This window comes from Myotis daubentonii, chromosome 18, assembly GCF_963259705.1.
Source record: "Myotis daubentonii chromosome 18, mMyoDau2.1, whole genome shotgun sequence".
In the NCBI taxonomy this organism is placed as follows: Eukaryota; Metazoa; Chordata; class Mammalia; order Chiroptera; family Vespertilionidae; genus Myotis; species Myotis daubentonii.
Window position 1 is genome coordinate 9777232 of NC_081857.1, and position 20110 is coordinate 9797341.

General features: G+C 43.2%; 1 protein-coding gene across 2 annotated transcripts in view; it reads right to left on the minus strand.

Moving 5' to 3' along the window:
• The window catches only part of NUCKS1 (nuclear casein kinase and cyclin dependent kinase substrate 1), a 33063-nt gene extending 18970 nt beyond the window's left edge, over positions 1-14093 (minus strand). The window contains exon 1 of one of the 2 annotated variants that reach the window (XM_059673892.1): positions 13924-14093. In XM_059673892.1, the coding sequence (XP_059529875.1) occupies positions 13924-13940 (17 nt within the window). In that variant the 5' untranslated portion in view covers positions 13941-14093. Of the gene's footprint in view, positions 1-12822; positions 12858-13923 lie in introns of those variants that run through there. The other variant, XM_059673891.1, reaches the window with a different exon arrangement.
• Positions 14094-20110: the final 6017 nt, after the last annotated feature.

Sequence of the window (20110 nt, forward strand, 5' to 3'; positions counted from 1 at the left end):
GAAGAAACTATAGGCAGCAAAATCTCAGACATCTCTCATAGCAATATGTTTACAGATACATATTGGGACTACATCAAAATAATAAGCTTCTGCACAACAAAAGAAACCATCAACAAAACTGTTTGGCTCAGTGGCGTCCCAGGTTCAATTCCAGTCAAGACACATGTTTGGGATTACAGGCTTGATCCCCAGTAGGGGGCGTGCAGGAGGCAGCCGATCAATGGTTCTCTCTTATCATTGATGTTTCTATCTTTCTCTCCAACTCCCCTCCTCTCTGAAATCAATTTTAAAAAATGCTCAATTAAAAGAAAAACAAAAATGACTGAAGAACTTATTTGGCAATGATACATCTGATAAAGGGTTAATGTCCAAAACATATAAGGAAATGGGCATACAACTTAACAAAAGGAAAGGATCTAAATAGACGTCTCCAAAGTAGACATACAGATGGCCAAGAGACATACAAAAACTAGAGGCTCAGTGCACAAAATTGTGCATGGGTAGGGTCCCTAGGCCAGTGATGGTGAACCTATGACACGCGTGTCAGAGGTGACACGCGAACTCATTTTTTTGGTTGATTTTTCTTTGTTAATGGTATTTAAATATATAAAATAAATATCAAAAATATAAGTCTTTGTTTTACTATGGTTGCAAATATAAAAATATTTCTATATGTGACACGGCACCAGAGCTAAGTTAGGGTTTTTCAAAATGTTGACATGCCGAGCTCAAAAGGTTCGCCATCATTGCTCTAGGCCTAGCCTGTGATCAGGGCCATCTTCTGCCCACTTGTCAGTCCCCAGTCCTGCTCCGCTGCCACCCACCCCAGTTCCCCGTTTGCCACCCAGCAATTGGAGCCTGCGTGCGAGGGGGAGGGACCAAGAGGTCTGCCTTCCGCCTGCTCACCAGTCCCCAGTCCCACCCCGCCGCCACCCACCGCGGTTCCCCATGGTTCCCTGTTCGCCATCCAGTGATCGGAGCCTGCAGGCCAGGGGAAGGGACCAAGAAGTGGTCAATGCACCTCATAGCAACTGGTCTATCGGTCGTTCTGGTCATTACGCCACTATGGTTGCTGGCCTTTTATAATATAGGATGCTCAGTCACTGATCATCAGAAAGATGCAAATTAAAACAACAATGAGCCGAAACCGGTTTGGCTCAGTGGATAGAGCGTCGGCCTGCGGACTGAAGGGTCCCAGGTTCGATTCCGGTCAGGGGCATGTACCTGGGTTGCTGGCATATCCCCAGTAGGAGATGTGCAGGAGGCAGCTGATCGATGTTTCTCTCTCATCGATGTTTCTAGCTCTCTATCTCTCTCCCTTCCTCTCTGTAAAAAATCAATAAAATATATTAAAAAAAACAACAACAATGAGGTATCACCTCACATCTGTCAGAATGGCTACCATCAACAAATGACAAGTGCTGGTGAGGATGTGAAAAAAAGGGAACCTTGCTAGTGGGAATGCAGACTGGTGTAACCATTATGGAAAACAGTATGGAGTTTCCTCAAAAGATTAAATATGGAACTGCCATTTGACTCAGTGATCCCACTTCTGGGAATATATTCTAAGAAATCTGAAACATCAATCAGAAAGAATATATGCACCCCTATGTTCATAGCAGCATACTTTACAACAGCTAAGATCTGGAAACAGCCCAAATGTCCATCAGTAGGTGAGTGGATAAAGAAGCTATGGTTAAAAAAAAATAGCTGTGGTACATTTATATCACGGAATATTATGCAGCAGTAAATAAGAAGGATCTCTTACCCTTCGAGACAACATAGAGAGACCTGGAGAGTATTATGCTAAGCAAAACAAGCCAGTCAGAGAAAGACAAGTATCATGTGATCTCACTCATTATGTGGAATCTAATGAACAAAATAAACTGATGAACAAAATATATCCAGAGACATAGAAGCACAGAGCAGACTGTGGAATCTCAGAGGGAAGGCTGGGAGGGGGGTTGCAGTTATCAACCAAAGAACTTGTATGCGTATGTGCACAACCCATGGACACAGATAGAAGCGGTCATGGGAGGGAAAAAGGGGACATATATAATACTTTTAACAATAAAGATTATATGTACTAGGCCAGCAATCCCCAACCTTTCGGACCTCACGGACCACCAGTGGTCCGCAGACCACTGGCTGGCAACTGCTGTACTAGGCTATCGGACTTTAGACAATTTAATCCAACCTTATCCATAACTTATCCTCCCAAGGGAATCTAATCTGCCTGTTCTAAAAAAATTCTAATAACGAAACAATTCTCAATGAGGTGGAATCTGCATCTGAAGTCCACTCACCAATTCTATCTTGTCTACCTTCTGAGATTTACCATGGTCTAAATCTAACCCCTCCTCCCTTAAAAAATACCTATGACAGTTTCCACTTTTTCCTTCAAGGCTAAATAGTAAGAGTTCCCTTTAACTCTTCCTTACAACATATTCCAAGCATCCTCACAACCTAGTTGCTTTCCTCTATGCCACTTCAGATTAAAATCTATGCAAGTAGTGCCCCAATCTAAACATATTAAGATGGTTTTAAAAAGGTGTGTGGAGGAGGGGGAGCAGATCAGAATTATGACCTTACTCTTCCCATTTGTACTAATGCAATCCAAGATCTCAGTTGCCTTTTGGGGCTGTTATATCACACAATGGACTGGATATTGCAATTAAAATGACTAAAACCTCCTTTCCTCAAAATCTAAGACCTTTTTGTATTCCAATACTTCTACATATTTTTATCTTTCTCAAATTCATATTATCCGCAAACTTAATCTGCACAGGCCTTATAAGGCATCAGTGGAAATATTCTTCCAGGTTGATATCAATCTGTTAATCGGCCTTCTCTGGGTATGGCTACTGAGGCCCAAGTCCATCATAGAAAACTATCATTCTGCCCACATTTCTTCATTTTCCCCACAAGGACCTCATGTGAAACGCTGTCAAAATTCCTGTTGAAAGAGAACCCCATTTTTAATAATATTTATTTACTCTAATAAAATTTTTTAAAAAAATTTTAAATATATTTTTATTGGTTTCAGAAAGGAAGGGATAGGGAGAGATAGAAACATCAATGATGAGAGTCACTGACTGGCTGCCTCCTGCACGGCCCCTATTGGGGACCAAGCCAGCAACCCGGGTATGTGCCCTTGACCTGAATTGAACCCGGGACCCTTCCATCCACAGGCCCATGCTCCATCCATTGAACAAAACTGGCTAGGGCGTCTAATAAAATTTTTAAAAGCAAATGAGGTTGTTTAATGATAGTTAAAACATTTTAGGAATAAATCTTTTTTGTTCAAACAAAATACTCCCAGGAACCACAAAAATTAAACACACAATGTTTAATTTAAATAATTTTAAGAACATAAATTTATTTAAATTTTCCAACTTATGTTCTGTAAAGATAGGTTTTCTAAAGGCTTTCTGGTCAGATCAATTTAGATATTATCACCTTCGTTTAAGAAGGTTTAAATGTTTAAATGTTCAAGCTTTGAAAGATTTGCATTAAAGAAACATACTAAATTACCTATGTTGTAAAAACAAAATTTGAATCAAATGCCTGAGATATCCCTGAAAGCAAAAAACACTGACCTATGAGACTCTTTTTTTTTTTTTGTGAACCAATGTTGACTTTTATCAATCATTACACCAGCAGTTACTATGTGCCAGATATTTCACCTAAATTCTCATTTAAGAGCGCTTTCCTCCTGGCAGCATACCTACCCCCATTCTTTCAACCTCTTCTTGCCCCCAGGCTCATTACCTTTGCCTTTCTCTCTCCTAAGCTCCAAGGGCCCTTATTCTGCCTCTGTAACTTGTTTCCTGAGCTTACAATACCTATCTGGCTCACTTCTACTACCTACCTCTTTAACTTTTAAAATAAACTTAAAATCCTGCCGAAGCCAGTTTGGCTCAGTGGATAGAGCGTCGGCCTGCGGACGGAAGGGTCCCAAGTTCGATTCCGGTCAAGAGCATGTACCTGGGTTGCGGGCACATCCTCAGTGGGAGATGTGCAGGAGGCAGTGGATTGATGTTTCTCTCTCATTGATGTTTCTAGCTCTCTATCTCTCTTTCTTCCTCTCTGTAAAAAATCAATAAAATATATTTAAAAAAATAAACAAATAAAAATAAATAAAATAAACTTAAAATCCTAACTTAATTCTCACAATCATCTCCCGAGGAGCTAATTACTATCAATTTAATTTTATCGGAAGGAACCTAAAGCTCAGAAAGGCTAAGTAACATGACTACAGCCCAAGCCTCAAAATGGTAGTCAATTTTCCAACTCTAAACCCCACAGGGTGCTGATGATACTTGCTGCCTCTCAAAACTCCCTATACATTCATACAAATCTAACTACCCTATAGAACTGATGTCACTGAAGTTTCTGCATATTAACTACTAGAGGCCTGGTGCATAACCCTCCGCCTGGCCTGCGCCCTCTTGCAACCCAGGACCCCTCAGGGGATGTCGGACTGCCGGTTTTGGCCCAATCCCCGCAGGCCAGGCCGAGGGACCACCCAACCAGTGCACAAATCCATGCACCGGGCCTCTAGTATGCATAGAAGATCTTTGGTTAATCTCTTCCCACCCGCCCCCATCCCCTCTGAGATTCATCAGTCTGTTCCATGTTACCATGCCTGTGCATTGAGAATCTGCTCTCTGATGGTCAGTGTGTGTCATAGCTACTGAACAGGCAAAGGGTTGCTTAGGCTTTTATATAGATTCCCCTCGCCCCCCCTTTAAAACTTAGGACATTATCTTTCTCCATTCTTCTATCCCTCAAAGATTACTCATATGCCAAATACTCTCAGCATATAAGAATACTAGAGGCCCAGTGCACAAAAATTCATGCACTGGAAGGGAGGTGGTGGCCCTCAGCCTGGCCTGCCCCCTCTCACAGTCCGGGAGCCCTCAGGGGTGGGAGGCGACCTGGCGATCAGGGGAAGGCAATGTCCCATCACACCTCTGCTGTTGCCACTGCCGGCAGAGCAAGCCTTGGCTGGCCCTGGGCGGCTGGGCGGCTGCCATCAGAGGCTTGCCCACACCTTGGGCAGGCCCTGGGGGGCTGGGGGGCTGAGGAGACTCCAGAGGCAGGCGTGGCAAGGCTGGGCTGAGGGGACTGGGTGCTGCCATCATCTTTGAGGGCGTGACAGTCAATTAGCATATTCCCTCATTGGCTGTGGGTGCCACCATCTTTGTGACAGCATGACGGTCAATTAACACATCCCTTTTGTATTAGATTGGATTATTTCATAGAAGCCCGGATACTTGAACTTAATTCAGGGTAATTTCTTACAAATGCTTCATTTATTTTGAGCTTTAAGTTCCTTTTGGCTATGATATATTGTTCTCACTACATCTCATATAATTTGCTATTTACTATTAAACAAAATTTAAAAACAGTCACAGGATATAAGGCAAAAAGTAAAACATATTAAACAACAACAAAAAAATTATAGCAAAGAGCTCCTATAAGTTTTCAAATGGAAAAATCAAGTTTCTATTTTCTGCAGAAAAGGGAACAGTGTAAACTTCTGAATGATGAACTAGGCACATTTATTTATTAAATAATTGTCCAAATCCCTTACTAAACCTTCTTTTAAAAATCAACATACGCCCTAACCGATTTGGCTCAGTGGATAGAGCGTCAGCCTGCGGACTGAAGGGTCCCAGGTTCGATTCCAGTCAAGGGCATGTACCTGGGTTGCGGGCACATCCCCAGTAGGGGGTGTGCAGGAGGCAGCTGATCGATGTTTCTCTCTCATCGATGTTTCTAACTCTCTATCCCTCTCCCTTCCTCTCTGTAAAAAAATCAATAAAATATATTTAAAAAAAAAAATCAACATAATGTCTTAGTCCAGATGAAAAATATTAACTCTTGTACAGCACCCCTTATTTCCAAAATAATCACATTATCTCCATATAAGAGAAAATATATTTTTAATATATATTTTTTTATTTCAGAGAGAAAGGGAGAGGGAGAGATAGAAACATCAGTGATGGGACAGAAGCACTGATTGGCAGCCTCCTACTGGCGACTGTGCCCAAAACCTGGGCATGTGCCCTAACAGGGAATCATCAAACCTACTGGTTCATAGGTCCACACTCAACCGCTAAACCACATGGGCCTGGCAGGAAAATGTTTTTTAAGTCATACAAATTTCAGTGAGTATGAGATCAAGTATTACATAAGTAAAGTGGGCTAGATTTTTACCAACAGAAGTTTAGTGCAAACCATATACAATTAGGGACAGAGAAACCTCAAGCAAATGAAACTGAAGGGGTACCAGATGTGCACATTACCAAGCAGAGGCCTGTCTGTAGTAGAGGGTGTCTGAAACCTCAGTGGAATATTTCCCCTGTTGTATTAACCCTATCCCCAGGGACAAATCTGTAGCTCTACAAAGTCAGGTTTATTGACTCATACAATGAAGGCAATGACATCAAGTGTGGAGCATCTCACCAAACTGGGAAAATAACAGGATTTAGGGAAAGGTAGAATTTAGGTGAAATTTAAATGAAGCAGTGCCTTGGTAGGCTCAATAGGACTGTGTGTAAAGGGGTTAACATTAAGTCTGGACTGCAAAGTGGACCACTCATCGTATTTGTAAGCAAGGTAGATGTGGCCTTTGTGTCCAGAAACCCCTCCTCTGAAGCTCTGAAGTTGTAAATTGTGGCTGGTTCTCCATGTCAAAAGGACTTTGCTCTTTCTGACAAATGTGTGATGTTTCATTCTTATTGATCTAATTTCAATCAGACAAGTTCCTGATAGTCTCTGATTTCAGAGAATCATTATAAATCTTTATAGATGCAGCATGTCTGTGGAATTCAGAGAGCTGTGTCTATGCTCCTGACCCAATGAAAAGCAGGTGGATTTTTACTTCTCAGTAAAGCTAATTTTTAGTTTCTCAAGCAGTTCATCTTCTGGGTCATTTACCCTTGTTTAGCAGGTAACTGAACAGGTGCACAATTCAAAAAATAGAGATGCACTAAAAAGCATCTGAAAATGTTATACCCAGTTGAAACACTTTTGGCAACCTGTGGTCTCCTCAACCTAAATATTCCAAAGGCCTATGATTACGGCTATTTATGTAGCAGTTATTTAAAAGCATGGCAATGCAATTCTTCAAACAATCAGTTCCACTTTAAGAATCTATATAGTAATACATTTTTAAAGACAAAACAAAGGGATGCCCCAGTTTCACCAAAGTAGTCCTGTGGTAAATGTTTTCTTCTATTGTGTATAACATAGCAGTTGCCTAAATTAAGATTCTATCTCTAGTCACAACAATCCAAGAAGATACTTCTTCATCTAGTAATGAGTCACATTTATTTATTTATTTACAGTTAAAACTTTAAAAAAACAAATAGAACTAACACTTCACAGCATGCTCAGTAACTTCTTTGTTATTAAGTTCAAGCAACCAATTTTGCAATGCAACCCCCATCTGGACAGACTCTAAATCTTATTAACTCCAGAAGGGCACCATTCACATGGACTATAATGTAGATGTAATATGGATGATATCGCGGAGATACACAATATGGTGGCCTAGTTTTTATTTCTGGGAGTAAATAAAACCAATCTCCCTTCATTCAAAATTGCTTTCTCTTCATACTAGTTTTTAGACCTGAAAGAAACCTATGAGACAAAGTTTAAAAATTATAAAATGCTTTATAAATGCAAAGTGCTAGTATTCAAATGGAGTTCACCATTTCCATTATATAAGCCTAAGCAGAGGTTGGGTTTCTTTTGCTGGACCATGTTACTTTCCACAACAGTTCCACTGCTAATTGATTTAAAACACTAAAAATGCAACAACTTACCTTACTTTATAACTTCTGTCAAGCTCAAACAATTCCATTTTTAATCTTAATTTTCTTCTAATTACAATGTACTAATGGGTGTTATAGGTGTTGAATCTTTTCAAATGCCATAGTTTTCTCGTTTAGTCTTTTTTTTATGATGAATCTGATAGATTTTAAGTTTTATTCCTGGGACAAATACTAATTAATCATATATATTTTAATACACATTGTACTCAGTTAGCTAATATCCTGTTTGGCATTTTTGCATCTATACTTACACTAAAATGAACCCATTTATTGTCTTAGCATATTCTTTAGGTGGATTTGGAATCTATTCCCTTTAGTCACGAGGAAATGTCCTTGTATTATAAAATGTATAAACTTAAAGCAATACCACTTACCTAACATTCACATTTCTTCCTACAAAAGCTTCACACTACACTTCACATTTCCCTCTACATTCAGGTATCTTTTTTTTAATCCCTTCACATATTCTTCCATTCCTTCCAAAACAACTGTCTTTTTCTCCACCACCCTCCCTCCTCCCAAACTCAATTTTTTTAAAATATATTTATTGATTTCTAAAGAGATAGAAACATGGATGAGAAACATTGATTGGCTGTCTCCTGCACATCTCCCAATGGGATTAAGCCCACAACCTAGACATGTGCCCTGTCCAGGAATCGAACCAGAGGCCTCAAGGTGCATGGGTTGACACTCAACCACTAAGCACACAGGCCACCCCTCCCACCCCCCAGCTCACTTTTAAAGTTGGTCTTCCCTACACAAAAGTCCTATTATGAACTGTAGCCCCCTCCAGAGACAGCAAAGTGCACTACTATCATGAAAAGAGTAACGCTTCATGGCAGTATCTCACAGGAAAGACCATACTGGCTTTGGGCTGGCCACACTTGGGATTTGAATTCCTCCTTCACTTCATAATAGTTAGGTGAACTGGACCTGTCACGTAATTTCGTCAAGCCTCAGCTACCTCACATATGAAATGGAGATAATATACCAGTATACCTTGCCATAAGAGTTATTTCAAGATTTTGAAATATGTTAACATACCTGGCAGAGTATTTTGGTAAACCGGATTTGACTTAAACAATGAGATCATGAGTTCAATTCGGTCAGGGCACATGCCTGGTTGCAGGCTTGATCCCCGGGAGGGTGCATGCAGGAGGCAGTCGATAGATATTTCACTCTCACATTAATGTTTCTCTCTCTTCCTCTCTCTCTCTAAAAATGAAAAACAAAAACACAACACAGGCACATTTTCTGTAAAATATTTTCTATAAAGAATAAAAAAAAACACCTATGCATGCAAAAAATACTTGCCACTGAAGAGATTACTAAACTTAAGAAGTCTGACCATCTTCATGCCAAATACTGGGAAGGAAAAACTGGTGCCATGGAAAGAACGCCAGGTTTGCATTCAGAAAACTTGAGTTCAAATCTTGGCCATGCTTTTAATAGTCTATGACCTCAAGTAACATAATCTTTAAGCTTACTTCATCATCTGTTATGTAGGAATTTTTAAAAAATCCTATCATACAAGATTGTAATGAGGATAACACAAGTTAGAGTGAAAGCCTCTAGTAAAGTGACTCTATTTTCAGTAAACTACTCTGAAATGTTGAACAATTAACTCCCCCTATTATTCAGGCTTTGTCAATTATGTGAGTTTTTTAAAAAATATATATTTTATTGATTTTTCACAGAGAGGAAGGGAGAGGGATAGAGAGTTAGAAACATCAATGAGAGAGAAACATCGATCAGCTGCCTCCTGCACACCCTCCACCTGGGATGTGCCCGCAACCAAGGTACATGCTCTTGGCCGGAATTGAACCTGGGACCTTTCAGTCTGCAGGCCGACGCTCTATCCACTGAGCCAAACCGGTTAGGGCTTGAGTTATTTTTGAAAGTAAAGTCTACAGAAGAGTTTACATCTTCTTAGAGCAGCGGTTCTCAACCTGTGCGTCGCGACCCCTTTGACAGTAGAACGACCCTTCACAGGGGTCGCCTAAGACCATCCTGCATATCAGATATTTACATTACAATTCATAACAGTAGCAACATTACAGTTATGAAGTGGCAACGAAAATAATTTTCTGGTTGGGTCACATGAGGAACTGTATTTAAAGGGCCAGAAGGTTGAGAACCACTGTCTTAGAGGAAAATTATATGTAAATAGTAATAAAATGTACAGATCCACAGTTAACGCCCCCCGCCCCCGAAATCTGGATGTAGAGAATAAGAGATATAAAGGAACCAGTCTAAACCACATTTACTAGGCTACTAAACTTTTCATGTCTTCCTGTGCATACTTGGTATCATAAATCCCAAGCTATCAGAAATTTCCAGTTTACCCTTTAACTTTTTGAAACTAATATTCTGGTGAGAGTATCAATTTTTAGAATCTAGATATATCTCAAACAGAATTTCCTTGGAAAAGAAATCCGGAATCTTGGGAAAGCTGTTAATTCTCAGCATAATTATAAACATAAAAGTTATTGAGCCTATAATTTCACATATAAACTTTCAATGTTAAAGGTTCCCTGCAATCTGAAGTACTAAACCAGTGGTCGGCAAACTGCGGCCCCTTGATGTGGCTCTTCCACAAAATACCACGTGCGGGCGCACACGTACAGTGAGATTGAAACTTCGTGGCCACACTCAAGGGGCCAAAGAGCCGCATGTGGCTCGCGAGGCACAGTTTGCCGATCACTGTACTAAACAAAAGACAAGATATCGCCCTGGCCTGTGTGGCTCAGTTGGTTGGAGCATCGTCAGGTACACAAAAAGGTGGTGAGTTCGATTACCAGTCAGGGCACATACCCAGTTTGTGGGTTCCATCCCTGGTTGAGATGCAACGGATCAATGTTTCACTCTCTCTTCCTAAAAGTCAATTAAAAAAAAAAAAAAAAAGACAAGATATCAAGCACACTTACCCTACAAAGAAAGGAGCAAATAAATTGATCTGAGTAACTTGGATCATGTACAAGCTGAATTTCAAGAAACCTGGTTTCTAGTCTGAGCAAGTCGTAAATCTCTCTGAACTTTCTCATCTTTTACAAGCAATAGCATTTTTCTTCCTCCCTCACAGTTAGGAGTCATGGAAGCACTTTGAAAAGTTAAGTTCCATACAGCTCTAGCTGGTTTGGCTCAATGGATAGAGCATCAGCCTGTGGATTGAAGGGTCCCAGGTTCCATTCTGGTCAAGGGCACATGTCTGTGTTGCAGGCTCAGTCCCCAGTAGGGGGCCTGCAGGAGACAGCCAATCAGTGATTCTCTCTAATCACTGATGTTTCTATCTCTCCCTCTCTGAAGTCAATTAAGAAAAATATATATTCAAAAAAAGTTCCATACACTACAATTATGTCAATATTTATCAGGAAGAAGGTGATAAAGTGATAACTATACAGAAAGGGGGAGGGGAAGGATGAGCAAGACTGAATGAGAAATCTAGGTTCTCATCTAGACCCAATCTGGCACCCACTAGTGTGTGATACAAGGCACTTCATTTGTTCAGGTTCCCATTAAGTCCCTTGAAAAATAAATTAGCTTAATTTTTTTTCTAACTCCAAGACTGTAATTTTATGCTATAAATTTGAATCCAAGGCCTAAAATATTTGCGCTCCTTTATGAGTCAGACACTGTAAAAGGTAAGGATAATAATACTATATGTTACACACATCTGTGGAAATCCCTGCTGTAGCTTATCCCCATTTGAAAACTAGTGAAAGCAGCTATTAATAAATCTTCTTTAAATGCTTAGGTTAATGTGAAAATGAATATTTACAGTATGCTGAAAACCAAATAAACCTCAAAATTACATATAGGCCTAAGGGAAGAAACATACTCCAAAACAAGATGTGCTGATACTATTATTTCCCAAAATGATTTTTTCTGTTTTTAAACAAGGCTGATTATTCTGAATCAATGTCGACTATTAATTTTTTATTAAATGCCCTCAGGTACATAGATCTTCAATTACACCTTGAAGCAAAAGCACTTCCCTAAGAGGACTTTTTAAATTGCAAGTTTAACAAACCAGCAAATTCAAATTTAGTTATTTCTGCTTTATTATTGGTCTTGAGTATATTAAAGATTTCAAAAAATAGTTACAGACTTTATCACCAATAATTTCAAAGTGATCCCAAAAAAGCCCACAATATATTAACTTCATGCGTCATTTAGGAGCAAATACAGAGTTAAAATTATTTTTAACACATACTGAGCAAGAAAAAGGTTGTGCAGAAATCCCAACGCCTCCAAAAAACTTATAGAGCATGCTTAATATATTTGTCTCCACCTGGTGATATTAAAAATCCAGTTTTCAAGTAAAATAAAGTTCTGCTTGTGTTCCAGTATTTAAATCTGGAAACACATTCAGGCATGTAAGAACGTCACATTAAACCCATCAAAGCCTAGTGGACTTGTTAAAAAGCAGAGAAAAAATAACGGTACAATTTCACCACACAGTAATTTACTTTGAGGAAGACAGAAGGTCCAACGCAGATGAAACAAATATTTGATAATTTGACCTGATCCTCAAGAAAATATTCTACATAAATGGATGGGATACATAGGTAAGTTTTATGCCCAAAAAAAGGTATTCATACGGTAACCTGAAATACCTATTCAGACTCCTTGCAAAAAGTTGGCTAAACTCTTCCCGGTGGTGATGGTGAGTTATCAGAGACGGAGGTCGAAATGAGAAGGCAGGAACGCGACTCAGGTAGTTAGAACTCGCCTCGCGCGGGGCACGCAGGGCCACACCACCACCAGCTGGAGACAGACGGACGGCCTAGCCGGGGAAACAGGACAGAGGAGAACAAACCCCGCTCCGGGGGTTGCAAACCTCTTCACAGCGCCAGGTCCGAGCACTTCCGTTTCTCACAACACTTGGAAGAGGGGAAGCAACTCTTACACACGTTCAAACCGTACCTTTACGCACGGATCCAGAAAACACTATGCAAAGTAGCCAACTCCTTACATCGAAAACGTCCCGGACATCACATGCAAAGTCGTATTGGCAACCGCTCTCCTTCCTCCTTCCCGAGGCCCCCGCGGACCGCCTTCAGCCACACCCCTCCACAAATGGCACATTCCATACCACCGCCGGGAGGACGGCGAAGGACGAGCCCACCGTCCGCGGGGGGACAGCGAACTTGTTGAAATTCTCAGAATAAAGTCCAACGGCGAACCGAACAGAAGCCCTTCATTATTAAAGTTACCGGGGTAAAGAGAGGGTTACAAAAACCGCGCGACGTGTACGCCGCTGGGAGTCGGGAGCTAGCGGGACCGAGAACCGCCCGGGATCTGGGTCGCGCTGCCAACCCGCACCTCCCGGAGGAAGGGCGCTTCCCCGAGGGCGGGCACAGCGAGGCGGAGGGTCAGGGCGACCTCGGGGGCTCCCACCCGCTCCGAGCTCCGAGTCGGGGGAGCGGCAGCAGTCATTCCCCAGCGACCCGCTCGGAACTCACACGGGCCGGAGGGCGCACAGGACGGGCCCCGCCCACGCCCGATGCCGGAGGCGGGGCCCGCGGCGGAGCTGCCCTCCTCCTCGGCGTGGAACACTCCGGGCCGCTGGAAAAAGTGCCGTGCGCCCCAGCCCCCAACGCGAGCAGAGGCGGGGAAGGGGCGAGACGGGTGTCAGCGCTCCTCCTCGCGGAAGGTGGGGGGCCCTAGCCCGGCTCCGCCGCAGTCCCCGCGGCGGGCTCCCGGGGGCCGGCCCCGAGGAGGTGGGGCCTGGGTGGGGGCACTGACTCCACACCCCTCCCCCTCCGGCCGCTGGCGGTGCAGGGAGCACCCCGCCCGCGCGAGTGCGGCGGGTGGGGGAGGCAGCCGGGCAGCCCGGAGCCCTGCCGCGGAGCGGGGAGGGGAGGAGCGCGCATGGGCGCACGGCCGCCACCCCCACGCAGCACCGCGCGCCAGCGAGGCCCCCCACGCTCAAGGGCGCGCGGGGGCCCCCAAGGAGGAGGCCGCGGGTGGCAGGGGAGCGAGCAGACTCCAGGTCTGTGCCCCCCACTCCTTCGCGGTTCACCCCCACCCCCCACCTCTCCCACCCGCTCCGGGCCTCAGACTCCGCACTGACCTGACAGGCCGAGACATGTTCGCTGTCGAATCAGGACCGAGTTGAGAAGCCAAAGACCAGGACCCCCCCCACCCCGCGCGCTCGGCGCCCCACCCCCCCCAACTTTGGCCGAGGGGGCCGATACCGCAGAACCCCGAGCTGCTGGCTTCTCAAACAACGCCGCTCCTCGGTTCAGAGGCCCGTAATCAGACGAAGCCCCCGTTCCCCCGTCTCTTCAAAATGGATGAATCAAACCAGCCGAAAATGCGCCAAAGCCGCCGTGCAACCAAACCCGCTGGGGCTGGTGGACGCCGCCCACAAACGCCCGGTCATTGGCGGTTGGTGCCAGCTGCGCCGAGCTCATTAGTCCATTTGAATCATCACGTCCCCTAGGCCCCGCCCCGCGCTTTCATAGGCCCCGCCTCCCCCACTGGGTCCTGTTAGTCAAGCTGCTCTGAGAGCGCACGGCTGCAAAACAAAAATGGTCGCTGCGCAGCCCGCCCCCTGGTTTCCACTCCAGAGTTGCAGATTCGTCTTGGGTCGCGCCTTGGAAGGACTAGGAAAAAAGATTTATATAGGAGATAATGTCATTTACTGTTAGTGTCACTATCTTTTATTTCGCCTGCTTGATCATCTGAAACCACACCAACAGCAAAACCTAGGGGATAGGCTGCTGATTCGTCACTAAAGCGCTGTTTCAGAATTGGAGGGAAATTCCATAGGTTCAAAAAATTTGATCTTAGACCGGTAAGCCCCTTGCCCTGGATTTAGTATTTAGCCCTCAGGGGTCTAATCCCGCTGCTGGAGTAGAAAGGCAGGATCATAACGAAGGGAAAACTTCACCCCCAGTTTCCATTCTCCATTCTGGACCTTGGGAGACACCTCAGGGTCACCAAGCCCGGATCTTGGACATTACTTAGGGGGGCCTAATGACCAGGAGTATGAACTCTGGGGCCACAAGGTGTTTTGGTGTGAAGGTCCACAGCTTAACAGCCTCAATTTTCTTATGTGTAAAATGGGAAGCAATAATACCTTATAGGGTTATTCGGATTAAATAACTTGATACATGGAAAATGTTTAGGAAAGTCTCTGGCGCACAATAAACATTAAGCGCTTAAAATTGTTAAGTGCAATTTTTAAAAAATATTTTTTAATTGATTTTTTACAGAGAGGAAGGGAGAGGGATAGAGAGTTAGAAACATCGATGAGAGAGCAACATTGATTCAGCTGCCTCCTGCACACCCCCTACTGGGAATGTGCCCGCAACCAAGGCACATGCCCTTGACCGGAGTCCAACGGGGACCCTTCAGTCCGCAGGCCGCCGCTCTATCCACTGAGCCAAACCGGTTTCGGCAAAGTGCAATTTTTAAAAGGTGACCTGATCCCTAGATAAAGATGGGGGGACTGGCTCAAGACTCAAGTCAAATAACTTAGGGTAACTCCGGTCACCCCAGTAAAATCCATGAACATGTGTTGGATGCCTGAACTCTCGGAGGCAGAGCTCAGGATCCCTATGGGAACAGCAAGGTGTACCCCACCATTGCAAAGTAGACACAGGCAGCCTGTTGATAACCAACTGCAGATATATGCCATATCAAACAAACCCACCACTGTCTGCCCCCTAAAGTGTCCTTCATAGGCTCTGCTATTCTAAGGGGAAAGACCAGCACAGGGAACCAGCCAAGCATTAACGTTACCTTCTGCCTCTTCTACACCACTCCACTCTTCCTCCTTTGAATGTTTCTTTTGTTGTTGTAAAAAGACTCATAACACAAAATTCACCATTTTAACCACTTGAAATGCATAGTTCAGTGGCATGAAGTGCATTTACATTGTGGTGCAACCATCACCACCAACCATCTCCAGGACTTTTTCATAAAACCCAATGGAAACTCTCCCCATTAAACACAAATTCCCAGCCCCTGGCACCCACTAGTCTACCTTCTGGTCTACTGGCTACGTCTCAAACTTGTGTAAGAATTCTAAACTCCGTTTCTTCCCAACCTGAAATGCTAAACTCCCTTTCTCCCCACCTCTTTCTCAATTTGTATCCAAGTCCTACTTTCCTTTAAGAAATCTTTCTCGATCTCTTTCTTCTTTGAACTTCTATGGCACTGATCTTTATATCCCCCACAACTCCTACGATAATACTAGACACATAAAAGGTATGTAATCTAAAATGATTATACAGCCCTGATCGGTTTGGCTCAGTGGACAGAGCGTCAGCCTGTGGACTGAAAGGTCCCAGGTTCGAGTCCGGTCAAGGGCATGTACCTGGGTTGCGGGCACATCCCCAGTGGGAGATGTGCAGGAGGCAGCTGATCGATGTTTCTCTCTCATTGATGTTTCTAACTCTCTATCTCTCTCCCTTCCTTTCTGTAAAAAATCAATAAAATATATTTTAAAAAAAAGTTTTCATTATAAAGGTACTAGAGGCCTGTTGCACAAAAAGATTTATGCAATAGGCCTTCCCTTCCCCTGGCTGCCGGCACCCAGGCCTTCACTGCTCCGGCCAGAGCCGCCTTCAGTGCCTTCACTGCTCTGGCCGGAGCTGCCTTCAGTCTTCGCTCCTTCGCTTTGTGCCTATGTATGCAAATTAACCACCATCTTTGTTGGTGGTTAATTTGCATATCTCACTGATTAGCCAATGGGAGGCATCGCAAAGGTACAGTCAATTACCCTGTTTGTCTATTATTAGATTAGATTAGAATACCTGTATGCCCATTTAATAAACTCTTTTGTTTCCACCATACTGAAAAATCATATGGAAAAACTTAAAGGATGCCACCACCAAACACACACATGTAAAAGGGGAGGCAGTGTATGATAGTAAAAGGCTCAGTTTCTGAAGTCACACTACTTAAGCTTAAAAATTGTGCCACTTGCTAGCTATCTAACCTTGAGCAGTCTTGTTTTTTTGTGCCTCAGCTTCCTTATTTATATATATCATAGGGTCTTTGTAAAAATGATCTATGTGAAGTGCTCAGACTATTTGGTTTATGGCAACATTCAGATGTTAGCTGCTGGCAGCAACAGGTGAAAATGTAATGGCTGCTAAAATCCCTGTACTTTCCAACAAGAGAGCTAATACTCAAAATTAAATGATAGTCACTGCATTTTGGTGACATATGTTAATAAGTGGAACTTGTCAGTTAAGCATATTATATCTGTAGTGCCTGCTATTCAAAGGGCACTAATTTGGCTCCAAATTCAATTACTCATTCTCTATTCCACACATGAACATGGTCTCAAAATCTAACACAAACCAAGAGTTTCAAACCCAAAAGGGGTCAGTCTGTTCCTCTAACTGCCTGAGCTTATTTTCTAAAATAGGTTTTTCAGGTTAAATGTTCCCCAGAAGCCTGAAGGGCAGCATGAAGATGGGGAATTAGACGACTTGCAGTGATGTCTTGGCTTCATTACAAATTCAACCAGCTGCCTTTCAGACAGTCAGATTTAGAGGAATTCGTTCCCTCAGCCATAAAATGGGAAGAATTGTTTGCTTTATTTCCAAGATAGTGTAATAAACACAAACAACTTACATATCGGAGGAAAGAGTTTAATACTAAACCAGACATTGGTGTCCAGAGCTACCCTTCTCCTATCACGATAAATCATAAAAGCCTACCTTGTCTCCTTTTCCTATTTGCTTTCTCCTCTTTATTCCCACTGAGTTCCTAATCAGATGGACTTTGAGTATGAGTCAAGTTAGAATGGAAAGGAAAGGTATCAAAAGCACCATTATATAGTAAAGTACTACTATTAAGTGCATGTGGTGGTTAATTTTTTTTTATAAATATATTTATTGATTTCAGAGAGGAAGGGAGAAGGAGAGAGATAGAAACATCAATGATGAGAGAGAATCATTGATTGACTGCCTCCTGCACACCCCACACTGGGGATGGAGCCCGCAACCCAGGCATGGGCCCTTGGCCGGAATCGAACCTGGGACCCTTCAGTCCGCAGTCAGATGCTCTATCCACTGAGCCAAGCCAGCTAGGGCATGGTGGTTAATTTTATGTATCAACTTGACTAGACCCTGGGGTACCCAGATATTTGATCAAATATTATTCTGGGTGTTTCCGTGACGGTGTTTTTGGATGAAATTAATACTTAAGTCAGTAGTCTGAGTAAAGCAGATTGCTCTCCCCAGTGTGGGTGGGTCTCATCCAATCAGTTGAAGGCCTAAATAGAAGAAAAGGTTGACTTTCTACTGAGTAAGCAAGAATTCTCCCGCCTGATGGCTTTCGAACTGAAGTATCAGCCTGCCTGCTGTGGGTCTTAAACGGGGATGTCAGGACTTGCAGATTTTTGGATCTGTTAGCCTCCATAATTGCATAAGCCATTGAAATAGTAAATCCTTTTACATATATATTCTCCTATTAGTCTCTTTCCCTGATATAGAGCAATACTATTATTACACTGAAACTCTGCAGATAAAATTTGAAAGAATTCAGATTATGCTTGAAAGCCAAAGAGAAGGTGGGGTTTTTCTAATAACAATGAGCCAAGACCGGTTTGGCTCAGTGGATAGAGCGTCGGCCTACGGACTGAGGGGTCCCGGGTTCGATTCCGGTCAGGGGCATGTACCTGGGTTGCGGGCATATCCCCGGTGGGAGATGTGCAGGAGGCAGCTGGTCGATGTTTCTCTCTCATCGATGTTTCTGACTCTCTATCTCTCTCCCTTCCTCTCTGTGAAAAATCAATAAAATATATTAAAAAAAAAACACGAGAAAAAAAAATGAAAGTCATTGGTGGATATGCTGGTATTTTTAAGTCTTTGGTATTTATGGCGGAACTAAAAAGACGCGTATAGTTCTTTAGAACACATCTCTTCCTAGTGCAGCGGTTCTCAACCTGTGGGTTGCGACCCCTTTGGGGGTCGAATGACCCTTTCACAGGGGTCACCTAAGACCATCGGACAACACATATATAATTACATATTGTTTTTGTGATTAATCACTATGCTTTAATTATGTTCAATTTGTAACAATGAAAATACATCCTGCATAGCAGATATTTATTTACATTATGATTCATAACAGTAGCAACATTACAGTTATGAAGTAGCAACAAAAATAATTTTATGGTTGGGGGTCACCACAACATGAGGAACTGTATTAAAGGGTCGCGGCATTAGGAAGGTTGAGAACCACTGTCCTAGTGGTTTCCTACCTAATCCAACTTGCATGTTGGGGGGTTGTTTGGCTGTAATAAATGAGTCACTTATACAGCTGAGGACTCTTCACACATAGTGAACAAAACGGGTGGAGGGGAAACTTCCTTGGGCAATCTGGTCAATGGAGTGTATAGAATACCGTGGAGATTTTTACATCTTTTAACCGTGGCCTTAGATCATGTCAAAAGCAGGCCACACTGCCTACGGAAGGACAACGAAGGGCAGGAAAGCCTCACGGAAGATGGGGCATTGTCTTGAGGACAGAAGACAGACCACATAAAGAAAAGAGTTAAATCTGGAAATAATGAGGAACCCAAACATTCTTTGGCAATAGCTACGGAAAGGGAATTAGGGAAATCTCTTGGAGTAACTTTGGCTGACTGGTAGTAACAAAAGAGCAGACCTCACTTACCGCTGAGGGGCCTTGCTTGGCCTGTGGTCTCTTTCTCTCTGCTTGTGTGGTCACTTAGCTTTCTTGCCCAGAGTAGAAAGCCTGGCAGGGCGCAATCCCACAGCCCAGTTTTCAGCCCTTCCTTGTCTCTTAGAACATACTGCGGGGAATGCTTGTTTTCTTTTGGGCCACAGACCAGCTGTGGTTGGAGGGACATCTTGTCTCAAATACGGAAACTTCTCTAGGGAAGGGCTACAACGGTACCCAGGTTCCAAACAATTGTACCTGAGAGGTGGCATCCAAATGATAAGATCTAATAATTTTTTTTAAAATATATTTTATTGATTTTTTACAGAGAGGAAGGGAGAGAGATAGAGAGTTAGAAACATCGATGAGAGAGAAACATCGATCAGCTGCCTCCAGCACATCTCCCACTGGGGATGTGCCTGCAACCCAGGTACATGCCCTTGACTGGAATCGAACCTGGGACCCTTCAGTCCGCAGGCCAACGCTCTATCCACTGAGCCAAACCGGTTTTGGCAAGATCTAATAATTTTAATATAATCATATTTCAAGTCCTGTAAATATTTTCTTCTTCCTTAATTGTTTTCCCTTTTCTTTATGGATAGGGACATAGA